General features: G+C 41.2%; 1 protein-coding gene and 1 long non-coding RNA gene across 2 annotated transcripts in view; one reads left to right on the top strand and one right to left on the bottom strand.

Moving 5' to 3' along the window:
- Positions 1-767: 767 nt before the first annotated feature.
- On the bottom strand, positions 768-24777 carry LOC113929472. Its single transcript, XR_003522204.2, has 5 exons — positions 24644-24777; positions 13127-13266; positions 4140-4295; positions 2189-2307; positions 768-1889 (listed from the first exon to the last, which is right to left on the bottom strand). It is a non-coding gene; the product is annotated as an uncharacterized LOC113929472 (long non-coding RNA).
- Positions 24778-24847: 70 nt separating this feature from the next.
- The window catches only part of REEP5 (receptor accessory protein 5), a 42694-nt gene continuing 39700 nt past the window's right edge, over positions 24848-27841 (top strand). The window contains exons 1-2 of the mRNA XM_027606406.2: positions 24848-25047; positions 25722-25815. Of these exons, the coding sequence (XP_027462207.1) occupies positions 24930-25047; positions 25722-25815 (212 nt within the window). The 5' untranslated portion in view covers positions 24848-24929. The remainder of the gene's footprint in view (positions 25048-25721; positions 25816-27841) is intronic.

The raw sequence follows: 27841 nt of genomic DNA, 5'->3' as shown, positions 1-27841 counted from the left end.
GCTCCATAATTAGAAAACAACCATAAAAGCTATACAAAAACATATGTTAGTTTTCACAAATTTAAAGCTTTATTTGCAAAGCATCAGCCCACTCTACACAGGTGCTACGCTGATCATGAATTATTGCTTAAGCTTATGTTCCTGGTCCTACTTAGCTCCTCCCTCTTCTCTTCTCCTGGCTAACTCCATCCCCCTGCTCTGAGCAAGTTAACAACCTCTGTGTGCCCTTGCATACCTTCTACCTACTCTTTTAATTAAACAAACTCATATACGTGGGGATTTCTTCATCACTGTTTTACAAAATAAAGGGGGGGTTATAAAATTTTTTGCATTTCCTTTCTCAGTAAAAATACATAGTGGAAATCTCTCCAAGTCAATTGATAGAGAGCTCACTCACCCTTTTAGCTGTATAATAGCCTGCGTTGCTTAATCTTCTATGGTGTGAATATTCCACCATTTAGTCAATTATTTCCTTAGTGAAGGTCATGCACTTTGTTTCCAATTTTTTGTCCCTAGAAAAAGTGCTGCAATAAAATAATACATGTTCTCATGTAATAGTGCCTTTATTTGCAAGGACCAGGAGGAGGAAAATGATTGAGGCAAAGCTATGCATATTTTTCATTGTATTTTAAAGATTTTATTTATTTATTTGAGACAGAGAGAGAGAGTGAGCAGGGGGGAGGGGCACAAGGAGAGGGAGAAACAGACTCCCTGCCAAACAGTGAGCCTGATGCAGGGCTCAATCCCAGGACCCTGAGATCATTACCTGAGCCGAAGGCAAACGCTTAACCAACTGAGCCACCCAGGTGGCCCTGCATATTTTTTATTTTAACAGGTAGTGCCAGATTGCGTTGCCAATGGTGTATATTGAATTCACCGCTCCAAATGCAGCGTATGAGCCAGCCCTCTCCTGTACTCCTGCATTCATCGCGGCTGCCACTAGCCATAGGCATTATGTTCTTCTCAATTATCGCATCTTGGTAAAAAGTGACTGTTGTTTTTTTAAATGTTCGTCTTTGTTAATTTTATCACACACACACTCTGGTCCAGCTATTGTCTCTCTCACTCCTGTGCTGGCCTCCTTTCCATAGATGCACATAGACTTTTCTTTCACCCTAACAAATGAACCGTACCTAAGCTGGGGGAGACTTCTTGGGGAGGGTTTTTGTTATTTCATTTGTTTGGTACTGTCTGTGGATTTTACTTCATTTTCCCTAGCTTCAGGTTTTTAATGCAAAATGTCATGTCAGGCTGATATTTTTCCTTTTTAAGTAAATTCTTCTTTCTATCCAACAGATTCTAAAATTAGTACTGTTGGATATTTCAGAGTAGACTCTGAAATAAAATAAAATAAAATAAAATAAAATAAAATAAAATAAAATAAAATAAAATAAAATCAGTACTTTGACTCTTGGAATTCAGGAATTTTACAACATGCTTGTGTGTAAGTAGATATATCTGTTGTTGTTGTTTTTAATCAATCTGACTGGAATTCAGTAAGGCCTTTCAATCTTCAGATTCAAATTGTTCTTTCCCTCTGAGAAATTTTCTTCCTTTTTTTGTTCCATTATTGCCTCTCCTCCATTCCTTTTTTTTTCCTTCTGGTAATCTTGCATCTCCTGCATCTGTCCTCCATGTCTTGATTTTTTTCACCATTTCTATTGCTTTTTTTTCTTCTCTCTGTATTTTGAAATCTTTCTTCCACTTTCCAGACCACTAACTCAGGTTCCAACATTACCATCTTTTCTTTATTTTAAAAAGAAATTTATTTAAGTACTCTCTGCACCCAATGTGGGGCTTGAACTCATGACCCCGAAATCAAGCATCTCACACTCTTCTGTGTGGACCGAGCCAGCCAGGCGGCATATTCTTTAAATTTATCTACTGACCTGTAAAATGAGAAAATTATGCTTAATGCTTTCAGACATTCTCTTTCACACCATAACTGAAACTTGTTAAAGTCTCTTGCTTTTTTGGGGCGCCTGGGTGGCTAGGTTGGTTAGGCCTCTGCCTTCAGCTCAGGTCATGATCCCAGGGTCCTGGGATTGAGCCCCCAGTCGGGCTCCCTGCTCAGTGGGGAGCCTGCTTTTCCCTCTCCCTCTCCCCCTCCCCCTGACTTGTGTGCATGTGCGCACATGCTCTCTCTCTCAAAATAAATGAATAAAATCTTTTTAAAAAAGTCTCTTACTTTTTTGGTGGTGACTCAAGCTGTCATCTTTCTCCTACAGCAGTTTGCATTTTGTGAGGAGTCGTCTGATGCATTAGTTATCTATTTGCTGCAAAACAAATCACCTCAAAACTTTGTGTCTGAAAATAATAAGAAGCATGGATCATCTCTGGAGAATTCAAATGGAATAAAAGGGAGCCCAAGAAAAGTAAAAGTCTCCTTTCTGCCTCAGACATCCAGTTCCATCTACCCATCCACCTATCCAGAGATAACTGTATTTTACAGTTAAAAAAATTTCTAAGTGTATATAAAGAAATGTTTTTGCCTTTTTGTTTTGATAATTTCAGACTTACAAAAAATCACAACAATAGTACAAAAAACCACATATCCTTCACCTAGAACTTTTGCAAATATTAGCATTTTGCCACATTTGTTTTATTATTCCTTCCCTCTCATATATATACATAATTTTTCTCTTTATGTAGTCTCTTTCTCATACACACACACACACATACATATATATCACACATTTTTTTCTGAAAAATTTGAGATTGGATTGCAAATATGATGCCTATTTACATCAGTGTGTGTTTCCTGAAAATAAGACAATTTTCCCTTATAAACATAGTATAATTATAAAAATCAAGACAGTAACATCAATTTGATATTATTATCTAATCTATAGACTTTATTCAAATTTTAGTAATTATTCTACTAATGTCTTTTATATCCGAAGAAAAAGGATTTTTTTTCTGCTCCAGGATCCAATCCAAGATCACACATTGCATTTAGATGTCATGCCTTTTTAGTTTCCTTTAAATTGGAAGAGTTCCTCAGTCTTTGTTTTTCTATAGGTAACATTTTTATAAAATCACAAATAGAATAATTCTATTTACATTTATGTTCCTTGTCTTTTCCCCTTACTAATCTAATTTTTCATTTCAATACATAGGCATTTTCTCATTCACTACATTGACTACACAGTATACTGTATCAGTCAGAATGATCTAGTTTCTGTCATGATAACAAACAACACCAGAATCTCCGTGGCTTAATGCTGCAAACATTTATTTCTTGTGTATGGGACAGCTCTTGTCCTCCCTGTGAAGGCTCAGTGCTCTGGTTGCTTCTGTGTCATGACTCTTCCTCCCAGTGTGTGTTTCTACAAATGCTGTACCAGAAGAGCATGGAGAGCATCACATGGACTCTTAAAATCCTTTTAAAATTTCAGAGGACAAAGCAAATCACATCAGCATGCTCACCCTCAAAAGGGTAGAAATGTATTCCTTCCACCTACCCAGAAGGAGAAGGAATCAAGAAATAATGGCAAGGACTGGTAATATCCACCACATGTATCATTGAACGGGCATACCATAACTTATTTAAGTAGTCCCTTATTTATGGACATTTAGATTTCTTCTGTTTTTTTTTCAAAAACCCTTATAGATTTATTTTTGCACACTTGTATATCTACAGTATAAATTCCAAGAAATGGAATTGCAAAAGCAAAGGGAATGTGCATCTAAAGTTTAGGCTGCCATTTTGAGCTTTGTGCAAGATGAGTGAACAGAGGGAGCCCGACAACAGGGACAGAGACAGAAAAACAGAAGAAAGAGATGGGAGAGACAGAGAAAGTAGATTTCAAGACTGACTTTCCATTTTACAAGCCCTTTGAATCTTGACTGTTCATGTCTATTAAACTGCAGTATGTGTTCAATAAGCTCTTGTTTTTACTTTTGCATGTTTGAGTGGGTTTTTGCTACTTGTCATAAGTTGCACCACAGTTGGAGGGGACAGAAAGAGGGATGGCATGATCATTCCTCTCATTTCAGTTTTCAACCCAGCAAAGAGTTGGGACATGGAAAGGGCTGAGCACTCAGTTATCATACCAAAGTTTCCCCACTGGACCAGTGTTTTGTAAGCTGAGCTGCTTTTAAATCCGGTGCCAATGGTTGATAAAAGTGAAGCTTACCTAGATCTGGAATAAGAGTACTGCCCAAGGAAAGTCTTGATTTTAAATTCCATCTCAGGATAAGTTCTTCTCATTTTTGAAAACGCAGCTCAGATTCCACTTCATGAAGGGTTGTCAACTGCTACCAGAGCTCATCCTGATCTTCAATTTTTCTATCTTTATAACACAAGACATACAAGCAGCCCACAGTTGGTTTTATACTGTTCTCTGTTTGTCTTATTGTTAGAAGGAGTTTTTAAGTTTTAAGTTCTTTTTAAGTTCTTCTCTCTCTCTTCAGTAGAGAAAATATTTTATATCTATTTTGAATTTCCTAAGAACCCTGTGGATAAAACACTTAAAAAAGGTGCAACTATTGACTGATTGCTTCTACCTAAGTTATATAAACCTGGCTTAAGTTGAGTGTATTTATAAACCACAAATAAAATGAAGGACAGCTCAGCTAAAACCAACATGTGGTTCCCATCTGCCACATTCCCCAAGGAATATAGATTATTGCCTTGGTGATATAACTGCAGCAATTCTGAAAACAGCAGACTCCTGTGTGTACCATCCTAGTGACTACAGACCTTTTTCTCAGATTTGTATCAATTTAAGTAAGCCTGCCCACATTCTCTATGCATATTTATAGAATATGACACTGTCACTAATCACTCTATAGGTTTATTTATTTTAAAGTATTGGAAGCCTCTTTCCCCCTTTCTTAGACAATCATTCTATAAATGTTGGTGTATATCATTCCCCTGCATTTTTTCATATTTTTACCATACTACTATGTATCCATAAATAATATATACTATTGTTAGGGGTGCCTGGCTGGTTCAGCTGGTAGAGCATGTTTCTCCCGATCTTGGGGTCATGGGTACAAACCCCACATTGGGCATAGAGCTTACTTTAAAACACACACACACACACACACACACACACACACACACCATTGTTGCACATGCATGTTTTAAGTCATAAATGTTGTCATACCCTTATTATTCTGCAATCTTCCTTTTTCCTCTTCATAATACATACTTGTAATTTATCTCATGTTAATATGGTAACTCTAGATCACTTAACTATCTAGAATTTCATTTTCACAAACCCATTTTCCTGTTGATACACACTTAAGTTACTTCGAGTTTTTCCCAGTTTCAAAAAAATGCCGCAAGGATGTGTTCTTATGCACATACACAGGAGTTTGTCTATGGTATATACCTGACAAGTGGAATTGCTGCATATGCATATCAATTTTGATAATGCCTCCATTTGATAAATGGGTCTCCAAAATGATTGTAACATTTCAACTCCCACCAGTAATACGTGAAAGTACCATTTCTCCCGCATCCTCCCTTGATTTGTGTTAATTTGGTCTGCCACAATGAATAGACTTTTAATAAGCCAAGCCCTGCCCCGACCACTGTGTGGCTTTTGGGGATCAATATCTTGTGATCCACCAGGTGGGAAGCTCTCATTCCTTTGTTATATATCAATTCAATCAAGCTTATTAATTTTATTTCTTTTGGCCAGCTTGATCTATTAATTAAAGGGGTGTTAAGATCTTCCCTCTTGATTATGATTTGGTTGAAGATCCTTCTATGGTTCTTGCTTTTTCTATCTTCTGGTAAATTATTCTTTTTTATTCTTTTTTATCAAACAGTTTCTTGTTACCCCAAATGATGCTTTTTATCTTAGATTCCATTTGTTTGCTCTTAATTCCATTAAATACTATTATTTTTCTGCATGTTCTTCTTTTTCATTTGTATTGGATCGTTACATTTTTCCTTTCTTTTATTTTCAAATTTCTGGATGGTTGTAAGTGTGTTTCTTATGTATGTATGTACTTAGCAATCTCTATACCCAACGTGGGGCTAAAACTCACGATGCTGACATCAAGAGTCGCATGTCACATGCTCTACGGACTGAGCCCCAGCCAGGCACCCCTTAAGTGTGTTTCTTGAACTAGATATAAATTTGTTTATTTGCTTGCTTGCTTATTAATCGAAGGGGATGCTCTTTTAGTAAATGAGTTCTACCCAATAAACTCAAACAGTGATCCTGGTGTACTTGGATTTATTCTTTTTTTTTTCTTAAGATTTTATTTATTTATCTGACAGAGAGAGACACAGCGAGAGCAGGAACACAAGCAGGGGGGAGTGGGAGAGGGAGAAGCAGGCTTCCCGCCGAGCAGGGAGCAATCTTGAGTTCTGTGGAGTTGTTTTTTGTTTTTTTTTTTAAAAGATTTTATTTATTTATTTGAGAGAGAAAATGAGAGAGACAGAGCGCGCACATGAGAGGGGAGAGGGTCAGAGGGGGAAGCAGGCTTCCCGCCGAGCGGCGGCCCAACGCGGGGCTCGATCCCCTTTGTTGATTTCGAAGCTATGCATTGTATTTCCATTTTTTAACATAAATATTTAGCTCTACATTTTTCCTACAAAGTCTTAAGTTATTCAATGATTTTTTTCTTCCTCCTAAATACGACATAAAGTTAAGCATGTTTTAACTACCTGTTAAGCACTCCCATATTGTTTTTCAAACCTCAAATTAGTTTTGTAATAGTTGATTGTATTTACCTACTTAAATTATCATTTTTTTCAAGACTTGTTTATTTGAGAGAAAGGCAGAGAGAGAGACAGAGAGAGAATGTCAAGCAGACTCCATGCTGAGCGCAGAGCCCAACGCGGGGCTGGATCCCAGGACTCGGAGGTCACAACCTGGGCTGAAACCAAGGGGTGGATGTTTAACCAACTGAGCCACCCAGGTGCCCCTACTTAAATTATCATTTTCTGTGCTCACTATTTTTTCTTCCATCTAATTTCTTCCCCTAGGTTATTCTTCCTATTGCAGTATATCTTTTGATAGGTCTGTGGTTATTGAGTTCTCTTATTTTTGTATATTTCTTTTGCATATTTTGTCTTTCTAAATATGTATTTTCATCAAGCATTTACGCTACCTTTCTCATACAGTGTAAGCTAATAAGTCGAGGAGAAGTTTTCCATTATGGAAGTATTCTGTCAACTAAATAAAGAAGTAAAAATTAAATTTAAATGTCATCATTTTGAACTTCATAATGGATTAATGGATTCATGACTGCCTGCCTCGCACAGAGAGATCCTCAGCTATTACATGTCTCCTACATGGCACTTACAAAGAAGCTGGATCCAAAATTATAACTGAATCTGATCAAGTCCATAATCCCATTACCGGTTGGAAAGTGCAGAAGAACCGGGTAAATTACATGGGAATGTGACTAGCAAAATCCAGATACGAGAAACTCTATAAGACAAATCAAACAACCCAGTTTCTTCCAGAACTAAGTTGTAAAGAAAAAGGTAGGGGGCGGGCAAAAGGAGAATGGAGGGGTGCTTGGAGAATGGGAAGAAACTTAAAAGATGGATACTCTTTTTCTTAAATAGTTTGTATTATTATTTATTTATTTGACAGAGAGAGAGAGAGAGCACAAGTAGGCAGAGCGGCAGGCAGAGGGAGAGGGAGAAGCAGGCTCCCCGCCGAGCAGAGAGCCCGATGCGGGGCTCGATCCCAGGACCCCGGGATCATGACCTGAGCTGCAGGCAGACGCTCAACTGACTGAGCCACCCAGGCACCCAAAAGATGTATACTCTTTACAAAGCAAGTTAAATTATAGGGTTTAGAGATGTCTTGGGTGATAGGAAAGAAAACAAGAAAATGATGACCATAAAAGTGAAGATGTGGTTACTTTTAGGTGAAAGGGAAAGCACTGGGATTGGGACAGGCTACATGAAAGACATCTGGGGCACCTGGGGAATGGACCCACTTGGGATATAGCACAGAACAGGTCCAAGTCCCCAGCCCTCAGGGAGTCTGCATCGTATTGAGAGAGGTAAACCAATAAATATATAATACCATGACAGTCAGTGATATTAGCGATACATGCTCAAAAAAATATAAAGTATGATTGATCCCAAACCTCTAAATAAGTGACAACTGAGTTTCACTCCTAACATAAAATATATGGAAAATGTAATTATTTGATAAAGCCAATAAGTAACCATTTTTTCTAATATATGGCCAATTAAGAGAAGAAGATAAAGAGAAAATGAAGGGAATGAGAGAAAAAGAAATAGAATCACAAAATGTGAGGCCAAAGATGATGCACGGGGAGAGAGATACCCACAAAGGCATAAAGGAACATGCACAGCCCAGGGCCAGAATTTTATGGAGTAAAACCCTTTACTACTGCTACAAATTCACGACGCTGTGTAGAGACAAGGTATGTTCTCTTGGAGCTTCCCTTTCAGATGACAATCAGTCAAGGTCTGGAGAACCTATGTTGGCCCTAAAGTTTGGTCCCTATTTGGATCCAAACACCCTGGGCTGAAGTGACACTTTATGACCACATTTCTGGAAACCGATTTTGTAGGGAAAATAAAGGTGAAAGGTGAGTATCTGCCATAGAAGAGTATCTGCTGCAGAGGTGCCTGAGCAAACCCCCCAATTTAGCCAGGACTGGTAACTACATGCCCCGCAGTTCCCTTTCCTTGCGGCCAGGCAGGGTCACAAAATGGATGCAGAGAATGCAGAATGTGTCTCCCTCTGTTCACCTTGGAAGGTTCATTTAGAGCTCATTTCTCCGGATGCAAAAAGGAAGTCAATCTCACTACCTACAGCAGTAACAAAAATGGCAACAAAATGACTGTGGTTTTTAATTTCTTCCCCTTGTGGCAGCTTCAGTTTGTCCTGTTATTACTGGATTTATTAGAAATAACTATCCAAGTCAATAAAACCACAAAGAGTTATAAGCCCCATCTCATCTAGAAAGAAGGATCCTGAATGCAGCCATAATTCACTTTAAATATATATATAGTTTATGTATATTACATTATATACATACATACATATAATATATATACATATATTATGTAATAATTGCCTAATAATATTATAGCTATATTTTGACTTACAAAGATAGGGAATATTAACATTAGTTGGCAGACTGAGAGGACAGAAGGTCATCAGAGCAATAATCCACCATTTAGCAGTACGACCTCAGCCAGATGCTGTCTCATAAGTCTTCCAGTAATACTTATTTTTCCTCTTTGTAACAAAAACAGATTTTTATCTTGGTTATAAAAGTAATATAAAAAGGTAACACATTAAAGTAATGGACCAATAAACATATAAAAAATGCTTCAGGGGGCGCCTGGCTGGCTCAGTCAGTAGAGTGTGCAACTCTTAATCTCTGGGTTGTGAGCTGAGCTCCACATTGGGTGTAGAGATTACTTAAAAATAAAATCTTTCAGAAAAAAAAAGAAGGTGCTTCAGAAAAAAAGTAATACAAACTCTTTATTTTAAAAACTTAAACACTAGAGGGGCGCCTGCGTGGTGCAGTGCGTTAGCGTCCGACTCTTGGTTTCAGCTCAGGTCATGATCTCACAGTTGTGAGACTGAACCCCCAGTGGGCTCTGTGCTCAGCTTGGAATCTGCTCGAGATTCTCTTTCTCCCTCTGCCCCTCCCACTCATGCTCTCTCTCTTTCTCTCTGAAGTAAATAAATAAATCTTTAAAAACTTAAACAGTAGAAAAAGTAGCAAAAAACTAAAAAAAAAAAAGTAGCAAAAAACTAAAAGTCACCTGTACTCTCTCAACCAAGAAATCTACATACCCAGACTTTTCCCTTTGCCTATAAATACGTGCACGCATGTGTGTGTGCGTGTGTGCATGCTCACACACACACACACAGTTTACAAAAGCAGGCTCACTCTAAACATGTTGTTTATAATCTTATTTTCTTACTTAATATATCATAGATATTCCTGATATGTTATAGAATGGAAAAGGAAGTTACTGAATTATACATGATGTTCAAGTATGACTCATATTTTAAGATTTCTCTATGTTTAGGGATGCCTGACTGGCTCAGTCAGAAGAGCACGCGACTCTTGATTTCAGGGTTCTGAGTTTGAGCCCCATGTTGGGTGTAGAAGTTACTTAAAAATAAAATCTTAAAAAAAAAAAAGAAAAAGGCTTTTGTAAGTTTATATCTAGATATAAATATAAATCTAGATACACTGATATATGATGTTGTTTGCACAGGAAGTGACCTGGCAGGGTACAAACTGAATTTTTAACATCAGGAAATGGGATGAAAGGGTAAGTAGAAGGAACATTACATTTGTATTTTATTTTTATTTTTAAGATTTTATTTGTTTATTTGAGAGAGAGAGCACAAGCAGGGGGAGTGGGAGAGGGAGAAGCAGGCTTCCCGCTGAGCAGGGAGCCCGATGCGGGCTCGATCCCAGGACCCTGGGATCATGACCTGAGCCGAAGGCAGATGCTTAACTGATTGAGCCACCCAGGCGCCCCAAGAAGAGTTTTTGATAAGAGAAGAGAATTAAAAGAGGAAAGAACAAGGAGTACTGGGATACTGGACATATGGGGTGTGTAGAGGTAAAAAAAAAATAGTAGAGAGAAGGAAAATGAAATTTATACATTTCTTTGGGCAGGAAGTGCATCTTGTTCATCCTTAAGCGTCATGCTTAGCACATGACAGCCACTAGGTAGATACGTGTAAAACAGATGAGTCAGTAGGTAAACAGCTCTGCTCACCTCACAGCTTTGCTGATGAGTTGTTCTGCCCAAAGCTGCATTCTCAGGGCTATTTTGGGGCGACCACTGCTCTGCTATTCTGACTTCCTTTCCTCAGAATTGCTCATATAGATAGGATGCCAGAACCTCATTGCTAACAGATGTTAGTTCACTGCTGTAACAAACAACTGTTCAGTGCTAACACATTTTGCATTGAGGTAAAACAGTAAGATGTCTATTTATACAGGATAAATGTTTCCCTATAGAATAAAAAGAGATTCTTATCATCAGATGTTTGGTCAGGTCAACAAGGAGTTCTGCTTCCCACTCCTCATGGGTCTGATCATTTCAAAACTGACCCCACTGGGGAAGCATGAGGGGGACAAGGGATAAACAATGGATCTTTCCCCACTGTTTAGTTTCTTTCCACTGTTGGTGTTTATGAACTTATTATATAATGTAGCAAAATGATGACTCAAGCACAGAGTCACCACTCCCCCAACTCCAGTTGGATCTGAGGAAAAGGGAGGAAAGCTAATGGAGCAGGAGAGCGTTTGCTGCCGGCAGAGGAGAGGGTGGGGGTAGAAAAAGAACAAATAGTATATCATGTAAGAGCCAAGTTGAGACTCTTTTATTGATAACAATTTTCTCTTTGGTGATGAAAAAATATATTGTGTTAAGATGCTAAAGTTTATGTCAAATCCTCAATGATGGACACCAAAAGTTGCTATGGCAATTATCTCCTTTGAGATTCATAAAGCTTGGACCTTTATCTTGGTTCCCAGTGCACCTTCAGTGCCTACCAGACAGTGGGTACTCCATAAATAACTGTTGGATGGATGAGTGAATATTTAATACTAAGGATTCATTATTCTTCTGAAAATGAGCAGAAAACCTTTAACAAGTTAAATCTAAATAATTGGGAAGCAACTTCAAGGGTAGAGGAGTATATTCTGGGATGTGTTTTATGCCTGATAAAAACAGCACTGACCATTCCTTGGTCTCAAACTAAGTCACCCTGAAAAATCTACCCATCTCCAATTGTTCTCTATTGAAAGGTCTTAACCTGGGGCTGTCTACTCCAAGTAATTATTCAGATAATTTTTACTAGCAAAATCCTAAGATAGGTGCTTCCCTCTCCACTTTGTTCTGTCAGTGTAGATGTGATCTAAGGCAAGTGAAAAGAAGCCATGTTATATAAACTGATGCAGGGTCTCAGTCTAAGCTGATGTTTTTTTCCTTCATTATCCTGTGAATTAGTACGAATTAGAGAAGGTGATTTGAGGTAACTCTACAAGATAATTTGTTTTTAAAAGATTACTCTGAGGGTGCCTGAGTGGCTCAGTCGGTTAAGCTTCTGCCTTCGGCTCAGGTCATGATCCCGGGGTCCTGGGATCGAGTCCCGCATCGGGCTCCCTGCTCCGTGGGGAGCCTCTCTCTCTCTCTGTCTCTCTGTCTCTCTGTGTCTCATGAATAAATAAATAAAATCTTTAAAAAAATAAAAGATTACTCTGAAATTGAGCTAATGTTATTTTTCTGTCAATTAAGATAACTGCCCATCCTCCACTGAATTTTTCACTCAAGTCTTTTGTGGCTTATTTAAGATAGTTGCATCTAGTCCAAATCATGGCATTGTTTCACATTAAATAGAATTTGTAAACCTGATACCAAGCAATTTAAGTATAAAGGTCCTCCTGCACATTAAATACACAAGTTGTAAGTAATCGCATCCCCAGAGAATCCAGAGATAGAAATGCCTCCTTTAATCCATTTCATATGCCATTGTGTGGAGCTATAAACGTACCAAATATATACATGATACAAATTTTGGTATTGTGTTAAACATAAATTCAGTTACTATTTACAAAATCAGAAGTTACAGTTCTAATGATTGAAGTTTCCAAGCTCAAACTGTTTGCATAAGAATGATCATTAAAAGTATCAACACTTTGGGGCACCTGGGTGGCTCAGTCGGTTAAGCGTCTGCCTTCGGCTCAGGTCATGATCATGGGGTCCTGGGATTGAGCCCCGCATCGGGCTCCCTGCTCAGCGGGGAGTCTGCTTCTCCCGCTCCCCTGTGCTCTCTCTCAAATAAATAAATAAAATCTTTAAAATAAAATAAAATAAATAAAAGTATCAACATTTCAGTAAATTTGATAAAGCTGGTTACAATCACACACACCACAGTTGGTGCTGCTTGGAGACAGTATATGTCATGATTTCTTAAACCAATAAGTTCTCACTTTCAGCAGTTTTTGTTATGGTGGCCAATAGAGTTGTTACAAACAAAGGTGTGAGAAAAAAAGTCAAGCCTGCCTCTCCCCAAACCATATTCCAAATCCCCCAATACTACCTTGTTATTAATCTACATCAGCATTGTTTTGATGGAACGTTTTGGATAATAAGCAAAAGGCTACATGGTCAAGTCATTCTCACCTCGCTGCGCTGCCCTACTCATAATAAAGCAGAAGTGATTTATGTCTTCAAAGGAAGAGGCATGTCCTTGAGTCAGCCAGTGTGGTCATGATCGATGTCCCAGAGTTGGAGGTGTTGACACAAAACTCATCCAAAAAAGGCTGAAAGACAGACACCAAGGAGAGGAAGGAAGCATTTGGAGACTACTAAGCGATAAAGGGCTGCACAAATCAGCTTGCCGCCCATCAGAGAACAGTTGGACTTGACCTCACACGCATTGTTAGGTCAGTTCCTTGCCCCCATCTGTGCCAGCTTGGAGAGTCCATTTCCCTTGGCCTTTGTAATAGTTGATTGTATTTACCTACTTAATCAATTAGTCAAGGGGTCCTAGACAAGACTCGGAAATCAGCACTTTTGTGTTACTACTTTGTGCCTTGGGAACGCCTAGGTGCCTTTCCTACTCAAGCACCTGGTGCCTTGACCTCATTAAAATATGCTCTCAGATCCTTCAAGCACACAAATTGCTTCATACAAAATAGATGCTCAGTATACATTTTCGTTTTCCTCCTCCTCTGCCATAGTCAAATTACTGACGAAAATGTGCTTTTATTTATTCTAGAGTATTTTTATTTTCACAGATACCAAATCCTGGAATCAATGGAATGAGACAAGAGGGAGGAATTTTAAGCAGCAAGTCTTGCGACTGCCTACTTCATTTGTATATGAGTCTTTTGGATCAGCTAAAATCTCAGCACACTCCATGAGGGAGGCAATCTTCAGAGTGCTTTACAGCGAATATGTCATTTCCCCCAACAACGCTATGAGGTAATATATTAGCCCATTTGGGCTGCTACGACAAAAATAGATGGGGTGACTTAAACAACATTTATTTCTCATGGTTCTGGAGGCTCGCAGACCCAGGATCAAGGTACCAACAGATTCCGTGTCTGGTGAGAGCTCACGTCCTACTTTATAGACAGCAATCTTTTCTCGGTGTCCTGATGGGGTGGGAGGGGTGAGGGAGCTCTCTGGGGTCTCTTCTATCTCATCATGAGGGCTCCACCCCCATGACCTAGTCACCCACTAAAGTCCCCACTTCCAATTATCATCCACTTTGGGGTTAGGTTCAACATATGAATTTTGGGAGGACACACACGTTCAGCCTATAACAGGTAGATACTGACATTAGCTTCATGTTATAGGCTGAGGAAAGTGGGCCTCTGGAGGGTGAGAACTTTCCCAAAATCACACAACAAGTAAGAAATGGAACCAGGGCATCTGCTGTGGGGCCTGTGCCTTAAGCCTGTGCCATGTCCTAGGTGGGCTCTCAACTGAGGGAAAGGGCTACACCAGTTGATTAATCTCAACACGTTCATTCTTTTCAGGGACCTTGAGGCTGGTTACGGATCCCCCATCTACAGGCTGGTGTAGGAGGCAAAATAATGACCTCCCAAAGATGTCCATACTTGTAATATCCAGAACTTGTAAGTTTGTCCCCTTACATGGCAAAAGGAACTTTGCAGATGTAATTAAGGTTATGGACCTTAAAATCGGGAGATTATTTTGGATTATATTGGTGGGCTCAATTTAATCACATGAGACCTTAAAAATGGAAGTGGAAGACAGATGGATCAGAGAGATGAGACCAAAGAAAAAGGAAGGTAAATTTCAAGTATGAGAGGGATTCAAACGACTGCTGCTGGCTTTGAAAATGAGGAAGGAAATAGGGAGCTCAGTCCTATAAACCACGAGGACCTGAATTCCGCCAACAACCCCAAGTGAACAAAAAACACCCTGATCTTCCCCTGAGCCTCTGAAAAGGAATGCAACCCTGCTGATGATAACTTGATTTAGTCCAGTTAGACTTGTGTCAGATGTCTGATGTAGAGAAGGGCAAGATAATAAATTGTTGCTGTTTCAAGCTACCAAGCTTGTGGTAATTTGTTGCAGGAGCAATAGGAAATTAATAATTGGTTAGTTCCTTTATTCAAGTTAACTAAATTCCCCTAATGCCTAGTCAGGAAGGGAAATGCACAAAATTGTCTGACCCTGGTCCTTCTCTTACATGGAAAGAAAAGCAAAAATGCATGAGGCAAAGCTGGATTGTTCTCTGTGGTTTGAACCATATCCCAGGGTCAGTGGACACAGTACCACCCCGGTATGGGTCTAAATGCCATGGTTTGTCCAGAACTGGATTAACTGGTCTTGAACCTAGAGAAACAATCTCTCAGTGACTTCTTTTCTATTTGCCTCCTGTGCAGATGCCATGAGAGACATGAAAGGGTGAATTAGAGCATGCTTTTATATCTGGTAAAAATCTCTAGATTTCTGTGCAATAGCAATGACATATGGTATTTGATTTCAGAATAAAAATACTTTGCTGAAGAAAAGGATATTCCCAGGTTGATTTATTCTCAGTTGTGAGCAGTAAATTTCTAAAATGCAACCTCCTGTTTGATCAATGGAGACCTATAATAAAATGCTTTGTCTATATTTTTAGTAGAAAAGGTTTAAGAATCAGACAGGTGAAAAATCAAAACATAACTCAGATGTATTCAATGAAGCCCTAACGTTCATGTCTTATTTCTTTGAATACTCTTTCTTAAGTTACATCCAGGCTCTGCATTTTCCTCTTGTTGCCTGGCAAATCTGTGTCTCAGGTTTTCTTTGCTTTGTCTTTCCCCTCCTTATTTTTGTCACATTGCCCGCCATCAGCCTCCTCCGGCAACAGGAGAGAGATGTGCCAACAGGGCTGTGTCTGCAGGGGCTGAGGGCCTCCTGACTGGGCAGCTGGCTGCCTCATCAGTGCCAGGCTCCAACAAAAGCCAGGGTCCCCTTCAAATGTGTGGGTCAGGGAGGGTAATAAAGAGACTACCTGGGAGATTATGCACATCTTCTTCCTACCATATACGACAGAACAAAAGTGCATTCATGACTTCAGATAGTTGTGAAATTTTCTTAACCTGAAGAGACAGGCTTATGGAGAGAACAAAAGTGACCTGATCTCAGATCTTTGGCAGAGTTTTCTCCTGTAGCCCATGAAAGATATAGCAATAGCATTTGCATCATCCCAGGTTGGTTTGACTTCCTTCTTAGGAATTGCTAAAGTCAACCTGTTTCAGGCCAGCTTTCTCCATGGCCTTCCAGCCAGAGACCTGGTCTGTCTTGTTCCCAGGTCTGGCAGCATCTGGCACATAGGCTTTGCTCTATAGATATGAGTGAGTGAACAGCCTGGAACCTATGGCCAAGTTCTCATCTTCTGCATCTCTTTCTCATCCATGAAAGGGGGTCTAAGCTTTGTAGAGATGACTGGATAACCTAAGAGTCTCATACTCCCCAGACTGATTGTAATTTCTTAAAGGTAAGAATTATGCAATATTCTTCTATCTCAATTTTAATATCTAGCTGTGCTTTTTTTCCCTTTCTTAAATTATTTAACACTTATTTTGCATTAGGCATTCTTCTGAAAACTTTGCAAATTATAATTTATTTAATCATTATGACAACCCGATGAAGTAGTTACTATTGAAATCCCTATTTTATGGATGAGGCAACAGAAACACAGAGAGCTTATGTAACTTGCCCAAAGTCACACAGCTAAATGGTGGAGCTGGGATATCATCCATCCAAGCTGGATCAAGAGACAGGGCTCGACATTCTATGCCTTACCGGGCTGCTTTGTCTTACTAGTATTAGGTAGAATGGTGAAGGAAGGAAAAACTTTGGAATCTAAGTCAGGAGAAAGTTGAGAAAGGAGCAGTATTTATACAAAAGAAGTCCAAATGAATAGTATGTTTCCAGATACATCATGCATAGTTTATATAATAGAAATGTTAACAGTGAAGGGACACCTGGGTGGCTCAGGCAGTTAAGTGTCTGCCTTCAGCTCAGGTCATGATCCCAGAGTCCTGGAATGGAGCCCCGCATCGGGCTCCCTGCTCAGTGGGGAGCCTGCTTCTCCCTCTCCCTCTGCCTGCCATTCTGCCTACTTGTGCTCTCTCTCTGTCAAATAAATAAATAAAATCTTTAAAAAAAAGAAATGTTAACACCGTATAAAACATAGTGATAAAAATCTAGGTTGATTTGAATATATAACTTAAAAGAATTTTGCTCCTCGGCTAAAAAAACCTTAAAAATATCAAATTATGAATCCTTTGAAGTACTCAAAAACATGACCCCAACTTCCAGTTAAGTAATAATTACTGTATTCATTTAGTAGGTAATTATACAAACTTATAATCAGCTAAAAAGTCCTAAATTCAGCTATTCTTGTAAGCAGTTATAATAGTTTGCTAGGGCTGCTGTAACAAAGTACCACAAAATGATTGGCTTAAATTTACTGTCTCACAGTTCTGGATGTCAGAAGTGCAAGATCAAGGTCTCCACAGGGTTGCTTTCTTCTGAGGGCTGTGAGGGAAGGATCTGTTCCAGCACTCTCTCCTTGGCATACAGACAACAGACTTCTCCCTGTGTGTCTCACATATCTCCTTCTGTGTGTCTGTCTATGTGTCCAAATTCCTCCTTTTTTTTGAGAGAGAGAGAGAACACGAAAGCAAGGGGGAAAGGGGCAGCGGGGGGGGGGGGAGAGAATCTTTTTTTTTTAAAGATTTTATTTATTTGTCAGAGAGAGAAAGTATGAGCAGGGGGAGGGGCAGAGGGAGAAGCAGGCTCCTGAACGAGCAAGGAGCCTGTTGCGGGCTCTCTCCCAGGACCTCGGGATCATGACCCAAGCCAAAGGCAGATGCTTAATGACTGAGCCACCCAGGCGTCCTGAGAGAATCTTTTTAAAAAAATTTTTTAAAGATTTATTTATTTGAGGTGGGGAGGGGCAGAGGGTGAGGGAGAGAGAAACTCAGGCAGACTTTGCACTGAGCTAGGAGCCCAATGCAGGGCTCGATTCCACGACCCTGAGATCACGACCTAAATCAAACCAAGAGTCAGACACTTAACCAACTGCACCACCCAGGTGCCCCAAAAGAGAGAGAGAATCTTAAGCAGGCTCCACACCCAGCCTGATGCAGGTCTCAATCTCACAATCTTGAGATCATGACCTGAGCCAAAATCAAGAGTCAGATGCTTAACTGACTGAGCCACCAAGGATCTTCCTTTTTATAAGGACACCAGTCATATTGGATTAGAGCCCATATAATCACCTCATTTTAACTTAATTGCCTTTGTAAACACCTTTCTCCAAAAAGGTCACATTCTGAGGTATGGAGGGTTAGGATTCCAACATATCTTTTTTGGGGAAGACACAGTTCAACCCATATTGGCAGTATAAAAAAGGGGTAAGAATTTTAGCTCTGACATTTATTAATCATCAAAGTTTGCTATACCTGATTTTCTTCCCTTAAATGAGGATAAAACAGATAGTAACTGCCTCACGCTTCATGAGGATGAAATGAATTAGGACATGAAGCACTTAGAGTACTGGGTAGTACAATGCATGTTACATATCCATTCATTCAAAAAATAGTTTCTGAACACCTATTAAGTGCCAGGCACTATTCTAGGTGTTTGAGATACAGAAGTAAACAAAATAGGCAAAAATATCTATGTTGGTGGAGCTTATAATGTTCTAATTTAAAAATTAGAATATAGAGAGAATTACAAGCCAATATCTCTGATGCAAAAAATCCTCAACAAAATATTAGCAAACTGAATACATTAAAAAAAAATCATTCACCATGATCAAGTGGGATTTATTCCCGGGATGCAAGGATAGTTCAATATTCGCAAAACAACACAATTCATCATGTTAATGAAAAAAAAATAAAAACTGTATGATCCTTTCAATAGATGCAGGGAAAGCATTTGACAAAGTACAACATCCACTCATGATAAAAACCCTCAACAAACTAGGTTTAGAGGAAACATACCTCAACATAATAAAGGCCATATATGAAAAACCCACAGTGAATATCATCCTCAATGGTGAAAAACTGAGAGCTTTTCCGCTAAGATCAGGAACAAGACAAGGATGTCCACTCTGACCACTTTTATTCAATGCAGTACTGGAAGTCCTAGCCACAGCAATCAGACAAGGAAAAGGAATAAAAGGCATCCAGATTAGTAATGAAGAAGTAAAATTTTCACTGTTTGCAGATGACATGGCACTATATATAGAAAACCCTAAAGATTCTACCAAAAAACTACTAGAACTGATAAATGAATTCAGTAAGGTCACAGGATACAAAATCAATGTACAGAAATCTGTTGCATTTCTTTTTTTTTAATTTAATTAATGAACATATAGTGTATTATTAGTTTCAGAGGTAGAGTTTAGTGATTCATCAGTTGTATATAATACCCAGTACTGATTACATCACATGCCTTCCTTATTGCCCATCACCAGTCACCCCAGACCCCCACCCATCTCCCCTCCAGCAATCCTGTTTGTTTCCTATAGTTAAGAGTTTCTTATGGTTTGTCTCCTTCTCTGATTTTGTCTTGTTTTATTTTTCCTTCCCTTCCCCATGATCCTCTGTTTTGTTTCTTAAATTCCACACATGAGTGAAATCATATGATAATTGTCTTTTCTGATTGACTTATTTCACTTAGCATAATACACTTTAGCTCCATCCACGTCATTGCAAATGGGAAGATTTCATTTTTTGATGGCTGAGTAATATTCCAATGTATATATACATACCACATCTTCTTTATCCATTCATTTGTCAATGGCATCTGGGCTCCTTCCATATTTTGGCTATTATGGACATTACTACTATAAACATTGGGGTGCAAGTACCCTTTTGGATCACTAGGTTTGTATCCTTTGGGTAAATACCTTAGTAGTGCAGTTGCTGGGTCGTAGGGTAGCTCTATCTTTTAACTTTGTGAGCAACCTCCATACTGTTTTCTGGAGTGGCTGTACCAGCTTGCATTCGTACCAGCAGCATACGAGGGTTTCCCTTTCTCCACATCCTTGCCAACATGTGTTGTTTCCTTCAATGTACAGAAATCTGTTGCATTTCTATACACTAATAATGAAGCAGTAGAAGAGAAATTAAGAAAAAAAATCCCATTGCTAATTGTGCCAAAAATAATAATATACCTAGGAGTAAACCTAGGAATAAACCTATAAAAGGAGGCCAAAGACCTGTACTCTGAAAACTATAAAACACTGATGAATGAAATTGAAGACGACACAAAGAAATGGAAAGACATTCCATGCTCATGGGTTGGAAGAACAAATATTGTTAAAATGTGCATACTACCCAAAGCAATCTACAGATTTAATGCAATCCCTATCAAAATACCAACTGCATTTTTCACAGAACTAGAACAAACGATTCTAATATTTGTATGGAAAAACAAAAGAGCCCTAATAGCCAAAGCAGTCTTAAAAAAGAAAAATAAAGTCAGAGATATCACAATTGCAGATTTTAAGTCATACTACAAAGCTGTAGTAATCAAACAGTATGGCACTGGCACAAAAATAGACACATAGATCAATGGAACAGAATAGGAAGCCCAGAAATAAACCCATACTTATATGGTCAATTAATCTTCAACAAAGGAGGCAAGACTATCCAATGGGACAAAGACAGTCTCTTCAACAAATGGTGTTGGGAGAACTGGTCAGCTACATGCAAAAGAATGAAACTAGACCACTTTCTTACACCACACACAAAAATGAATTAAAAATGGATTAAAGACCTAAATGTGAGACCTGAAACCATAAAAATCCTAGAAGAGAGCACAGGCAGTAATTTCTCTGACATTGGCCATAGCAATATTTTTCTATTGTCTCCTGAGGCAAGGGAAACAAAAGGAAGAATAAATGATTAAGACTACATCAAAATAAAAAGCTTCTGCACAGCAAAGGAAACAATCAACAAAACTAAAAGACTGAACGGGGGAAGATATTTGCAAATGACCTATCCAATAAAGGGCTAGTATCCAAAATATACAAAGAACTTATATAGCCCAACACCAAAGAAAACAAATAATCCAATTAAAAAATGGGCAGAACACACAGACATTTCTCCAAAGAAGACATACAGATGGCCAACAGACACATGAAAAGATGCTCAACATCACTCATCATCAGGGAAATGCAAATCAAAACCACAATGGGATACCACCTCATACCTGTCAGAGAATGGCTAAAATCAAAAACACAAGAAACAAGAAGTGTTGGCAAGGATGGGGAAAAAAAGGAACTCTCTTGCACTGTTAGTGGGAATGCAAACTGGTGTAGCCACTGTGGAAAAGAGTATGGAGATTCCTCAAAAAATTAAAAACCATGGGGTGTGTGGGTGGCTCAGTCGATTAAGCAGCTGGCTCTTGATTTCCTCTCAGATCATGATCTCAGGGATCCAGCCCCATGTCTGGCTCCATGCTCAGCAGGGAGTCTGCTTAAGGATTCTCTCTCCCTCTGCCCCTACCCCTGCTCACTCTCTCTCTCAAATAAATAAATAAATCTTAAAAAAAGGGGGGGGGCGCCTGGGTGGCTCAGTCGTTAAGCGTCTGCCTTTGGCTCAGGTCGACTCCAGGGTCCTGGGATCGAGCCCTGCATCAGGCTCCCTGCTCGGCGGGAAGCTTGCTTCTCCCTCTCCCACTCCCCCTGCTTGTGTTCTCTCTCGCACTGTGTCTCTCTCTGTCAAGTAAATAAACAAAATCTTAAAAAAAAAAAAAAGAATTACCATATGATCCAGTAATCACATTACTGGGCATTTACCCAAAAAAACCACAAAAGCACTAATTCAACATCCCTGTGTTTACTGCAGCATTATTTACAATAACTAAATTATAGAAGTGGCCCAAGTGTCTACTGATAGGTAAATGGATAAATCAGAGGTTTTACACACACACACACACACACACACACACACACACACACACACACACACAGGAATATTATTCAGCCATAAAAATGACTGAAATCTTGCTGTGGGGCATCTGGATTGGGTGGGGGCCCACAGCACAGGTGGTGAAAGAACTCACCCACGGCAGAACAAAGGAGACAGAAGTTTACTGAATACACGGCAAGGGAGCTGTGGGCAAGACAGCGAAGGAGAGACTGCCATGAGGTGGTGGTGAGGGGCTAGAGTTATAGAGCAGGGTAAGGGAATATGGGAAACTACGGAATTTTACTATTTTTGGTAAACTTAGGAACTGTGCCTGGTTAGGGCCTATGGCTTAATGAGCCTGTTTGCGTCAGCTCAGTGGTCACTGTGGGCCCTTCTGCCTTGCTCAAGTTTCCACTCCTCAAGCCTGTTGCCTACAAGTGGCCTCTACACTCGCCATTTGCAACTACATGAATGGATCTAGAGACCGTAATGCTAAGCGAAGTCCATCACTCAGAGAAAGACAAATACCACATGATTTCACTCACATGTGGAATTTAAGAAACAAAACAAATGAACAAAGGAAAAAAACAGACTTTTAACTATAGAGAACAAACTGATGGTTACCAGAGGGGAGGTGAGTGGGGGATGGGTGAAACAGGTGATGGGGATTAAAGAGGGCACTTACCTTTTTTAAGATTTACTTATTTATTTATTTGAGAGAAAGAATGAGAGAGAGAGACCACAAGCAGGGTGGCGGATGGGGTGCGGGGAGGGGAAGAGGAAGAGGGAGAAGCAGACTCTCTGATGAGCATGGAGCCCGATGCAGGGAGCCCGATGGGGGTTGATCCCAGGGCCCAGAGATCATGACCTAAGCTGGAGGCAGACGCTTAACTGACTAAGCCACCAAGAGTGCACTTACCTTGATGAGCACTGAGTAATGTATAGAACTGTTGAATCACTACATCGCACACTGAAACTAATATAACACTCTTTGTTAACTCTACTGGAATTAAAATAAATGAATAAAACAACATCATTTAAAAATACGTATTTTTTAAAAAGTAGGACATATAGAATGTCAGACATAATAAGTTATATGGAGAATAATAAAGCCAGACAGGGGCCAGAGAGCATTGGGGGTTACAATTCAGGATCAGAGAAGGCCCCACTGAGGTGCCATTTGAGCAAAGACCTACAAAGTGAGAGGAGACAGTTAAGTAGTTACCTGGAGCTTTTGAGATATAGGAGAGTTCCCCCATATCAGTACTATTGACATGGAGGGCTGGATAATCTTGTGGGAGGGCTGTCCTGTACATTGTAGGATGTTTAACAGCATCTCCGGCCACTACCTGCTAGATGCTAGTGGCATCCACTTCTCCATTTGTGATCATCAGTTTGACAACCAAAGATGTCTCCAGACATTGCCACATGTCCTGCATGGGGCAAAATCACTCCTAGTTGAAAACCATGGAGATAGAAGGAGACTGAAAGGCCAGAGGCAGGAATGCATTCAGCTTGTTTGAGGCACAACAAGGAGGCAGGTAGTAGATGAAATTAGAAGAGAGAGGGATAAACCACATCACTTATGACAGATGGGAAGCTACTGGACAGTGCAGAGCAAACAGTTGGGAGCAAAAGGATTTTGCGCTGAACACAATTTGACCCAAATTTTAAAAAGATCCAATTGGCTGACACATTGAGAATTGACTGTGGGTGGAAAGACAGAAATGGACAGCTCAGTTGGGAGACTATCACAATAATCTCAGTAATTTTTTATTTGGTTTAATTTGTTCACTGATGTGGCTGGATGGCGGTGGGAGTGCTGAGAGAATTGAGCTAAGAATCTCTAGGGAAGAAAAGAGGAAGGAGAATTAACATGAAAGGGAAAAGCTAGGAGTGGGCAAGTTATTATTTTTTTTATTTTTTGCGGAAGTGGAAGGCAGTGCTGTAGTTAACGTGAAAGAGCAGAGAGGTTGTGTGGGACAAAGAGGAAACGCTGGGGGCCAGTGTGTGTGCAGGGCCAGTGAAGGCCATACTGAGGAACGGGAGCTCTCGTCTGTAAGGAGCCGGGAGCTTTGAAGCTTACGCAATGAGGAAAACTCTACCCCGCTGTGTATATCATAGGAGTCACAAAGATAATTTCAAAAGGAGTTTCCTGAAATAATATGGTGAGAGATAACCAGAGCCAGGGTTTAGGTGGAGGAAGAGCATGAGCATGACGTTCTGAAGGCAGTAAAGCGAGGCCCTGCCCTAATTGTTGGATTACCTTCTTCAGGGTAATTGTGCTTTTAGGCAAGGGCAAACGACTGTCTCCGCGGAGGCAGGGGGTGGGGGAGTGGCGGTGGAAACGTTTCCAGGATATCAGATATCAATCAAATTCAGCTCCACCACAAAAAGGTTTAGGTAGTGCAGCACTTTCTCGGAAAGTGTGTCCCCCAGAGGAGGGTCTCTTAAGTCTCTTCAAGGGTCTTTCCAAAAAAACTATTGAGAAAAACTATGCTGGGCTCCGGCAACGAGGGAAAAAGCAGGTCTCCGACAGAGTTCTTTAAGGGCGGTCGTACATTTCAATTGTTAGATTTAAATGCCTCGGTAGGGTTAGCACTGCAGGACAGGCACGTTCAAACCAGTCCCACTATGCTGCTGGTGGGAGCAATAGGGGCGCCTGCCTCCCCCTTTCCACCTGCTTTTGCACTAGTGCGATTTGCCCAAGGCGCTCACAGGAGTCATCGCTCATCTTTACCTTCCGTGGAATAAGGCTGCCCCGCCGGGAGCCGCTGCAGCTCGGGACCCTCTCCACTGCCAGGGAGGCGCAGGTCGGGCCGCGGCCCGGGCCGGGTGTGGCGCTGGCGGCTGAGCGGGCGGGGCGGGGAGGGGGGCCGCACGGGGAGGGGGACGCGTCAACAAGCGCGGGTCCCGCCCGCCTCCCGCCCCGCCCGCTTCCCGCCTCCTGCCCCCGCCCCAGTCACTCGGCTCTGCGGCCACCCGGCAGTAGGAGCACCCCGGGCGGCGGCGCGAAGGTCCTCGCCATGTCTGCGGCCATGAGACAGAGGTTCGACCGGTTTCTGCAGGAGAAGAACTGCATGACCGACCTTTTGGCCAAGCTCGAGGGCAGGACCGGCGTGAACCGGAGATACATCGCGCTCGGTGGGTGCGCGGTCGCCGCCCGTGGCCGGGCCCCGGGAGCAGCTGCTGGGGAAGCGAGCGGGAAGGGGATTCGGAGGAGATAGTGTCGGTGACAGATGGGGGCGAGCGGCATCCTCGGCACCGATCTGGCTGTCCCGGCAGGCCAGGGGCCGGAGACCCCGCCCGGGCGCCTGGGCTCGGGGGTGGGGGGGGGCGCTGGCCGGTGTCCGGGGCGCGGGGAGGGCCGGCGCTGACGTGTCTGTCCCCGAGTCCCAGTGGCCGTGCGCAGGCTTGGCGCCGAGTGGCGGGGGCCTCCTGCGGGAGTGCGCGCGGCCACGGTCCTACCAGCCTGTCGGTGGAGCTCAGCACGGAGAAGGGTGTCCCCCCAGAAGGGAGGGGCCGCGGGCGGGGGAGTCGGGGCCTCTCCAGATCCTCTGTGGAGCGGGGTTCTCTAGGCGGGTGAGCTGCACGGCGGGGGACCCTTGCGGGAGGGAGGGCGTGAGGAAGGGCGTGAAGGTAGGGGCTCCCGGGTATCCCCAGACAGACCGCAAAGCCGCGTAAAGGCCTGGGCCCAGCCTTACAGCGGTTTGTTTTTCTCGATCGCCCTCACTAGGCCAAGCCTTGCGGTAGGGCGGGGGCTGTCCGGAGTCGCGCGTCTTGTGCCACCGGACCCACTTCTCTCCTCGTGTCTCCAGGTGTCATCGGGCTGTTGGCTTTGTACCTGGTGTTCGGTTATGGAGCCTCGCTCCTCTGCAACTTGATAGGATTTGGCTACCCAGCCTACGTCTCGTAAGTGGCTCCCCCCCAGCAACCCTCCCTTCCCCATCCCCCATCCAGGGCTGCCCTAGTTAGTACGCATCCCCATTTTCCTGGGAGAGCGGTCAGTGCACCAGAGGGTAGAAAGTGCCTAAGGTTACACATTTTAGAGCCCTAACTTGATGCCTGATCTCTTGATGACTCGCCCAAATGCTTATTTCATCGGATTATGCTGGCGGGGCGGGTACCTTGTAAGGCACGCACCGATGGAAAGTGCTACAACAAAGTCGTCCTGCCTTTACTGCTGGGGAGATCTCAGCTGGGTGCAGAGAGCTGATCCCTTCTCCTTCATAATTATTTTAATGTGTATTTCACTTTATACTTAGTAAAACCCCATCAAATGAGACTTCCCTAATTCAGAATTACTGTTAATTCAGACACTGTGGAGAATTTTGCCTTCCTGATTTTGAAAAGACTAGCCACTTACTACAGTCAAATGGAAAACATTGACCCTAGTATAAAAACAAAAACAACCCTTTTTTTAAAAAGATTTTATTTATTTATTTGAGAGAGAAAGACAGAGATGGCAACAGAGAGCATGAGTGGGGAGGAGAGGGAGAAGCAGGCTCCCCACAGGGAGCCCAAAGGGCGTGGGGCTCCATCCCAGGACCCGGAGATCATGACCTTAGCCCAAGACAGACGCTTAACTGACTGAGCTACCCAGGTCCCCCCAAAAAACAACCTTATAAGATGCATCCCTAATATAGCTCCCTGGTTATATAAATGACTCACTTGTATAATTAAACTTAAAAATGAATCTTATCAGATTAGGGTCTGAATTTATTACTATCTGAGGTTTTTACTCTACAGTATTTATTTATATTCTACAATTTCGTGTTTTCATTCATTCAAATCAGAATTCTTTGCCACAAATGAATTGTTTTAGTCTGTAGCTCTACCCAAGAAAGTTGGTGGGTTTTATTTTCATTGAATTGGTCTCTGCAACTTTTCTCACCCATAGAGATAAAGGAAGAAAAACTTTTCGGCTGGGAGGCTAACACATAGATAACACATTTATTACATCTTGTGTCTATTACAGGACAAGCTAGAATTTAGTATCTGACTAGAAAGTAGGAAACATGTTTTAGAAGTTAGTTTTGATTTGAACAATTAAATTGAAGTTACATACATAGTTACTGTATTCGTCTGGTGCAGACGCTTAGAAGCACTCCACAAAGTCTGGCTACGTTAGGATACTACTTGCTTATGAATTTGGAGCTCCTGTCTTCATGTTGAGAAAAACATTTACCTTCTTCCAGCGTTACCTGCTAAAGTACCATCCAGGTTTCATGTGTATACCAAAGAAGGGCAGACTAGGAAAACTGTTTGGCTTTCAGATCACTGAAAAAGGTACAAGAATAGCAGTTTTCCATAAAATGTAATCGACTGATAATATGGTATATATGAAGAGTTTGTAGGCAACACTGATTCAAAAGGATTTGCGTGAAGTGTCTGTGCTATCAGACAAAATAACGTAAAAGTACATTCCTTTACTTCTGACTATGTAGTCTACTTGCAAGAGTTCCTTTAATAAGAGTTTGGGGAAAAAAAAAGTTGGAAGCGTTATTCCAGTTTGTGCTTTAGAGGTTATTGATCCCATTTTGAACAAATCCTGGGTGGCACTTTAGGAACTGCCTAGCTGCCTGAATTATTTTGAACCAGAAAGGAATATGGATTTTTGGAAATATTGAACAGCATAAAACCCTTTCCCACATCAGTACCGTTTGGCACATAATCCCATGCAAAACATAACCTTCTCTGTTGGTGTGATGAGGTCACTGGTGTGGGCTTTCCTTAAATAAAAGTCTGTTTCTGGGATCTACATAGATCCAGGTGTGGGCAGAAGCAAATGTGACTGCAGACAGAACTCTAGTATGTTTCTTCTTGACCTGAAGTGGATTAATTCTAGCAGGAATCTCTTCTTTAGTCCTATTTTAAAGCAAGTCAATTTCAGTTTTTTGGGGGTGTGTGTGTGTGTGTGTGTGTGTGTGTTTTGAAT

Source organism: Zalophus californianus, chromosome 5 (genome assembly GCF_009762305.2).
Source record: "Zalophus californianus isolate mZalCal1 chromosome 5, mZalCal1.pri.v2, whole genome shotgun sequence".
Lineage (NCBI taxonomy): Eukaryota > Metazoa > Chordata > Mammalia > Carnivora > Otariidae > Zalophus > Zalophus californianus.
This window is presented reverse-complemented; position numbering and strand designations above follow the sequence as displayed.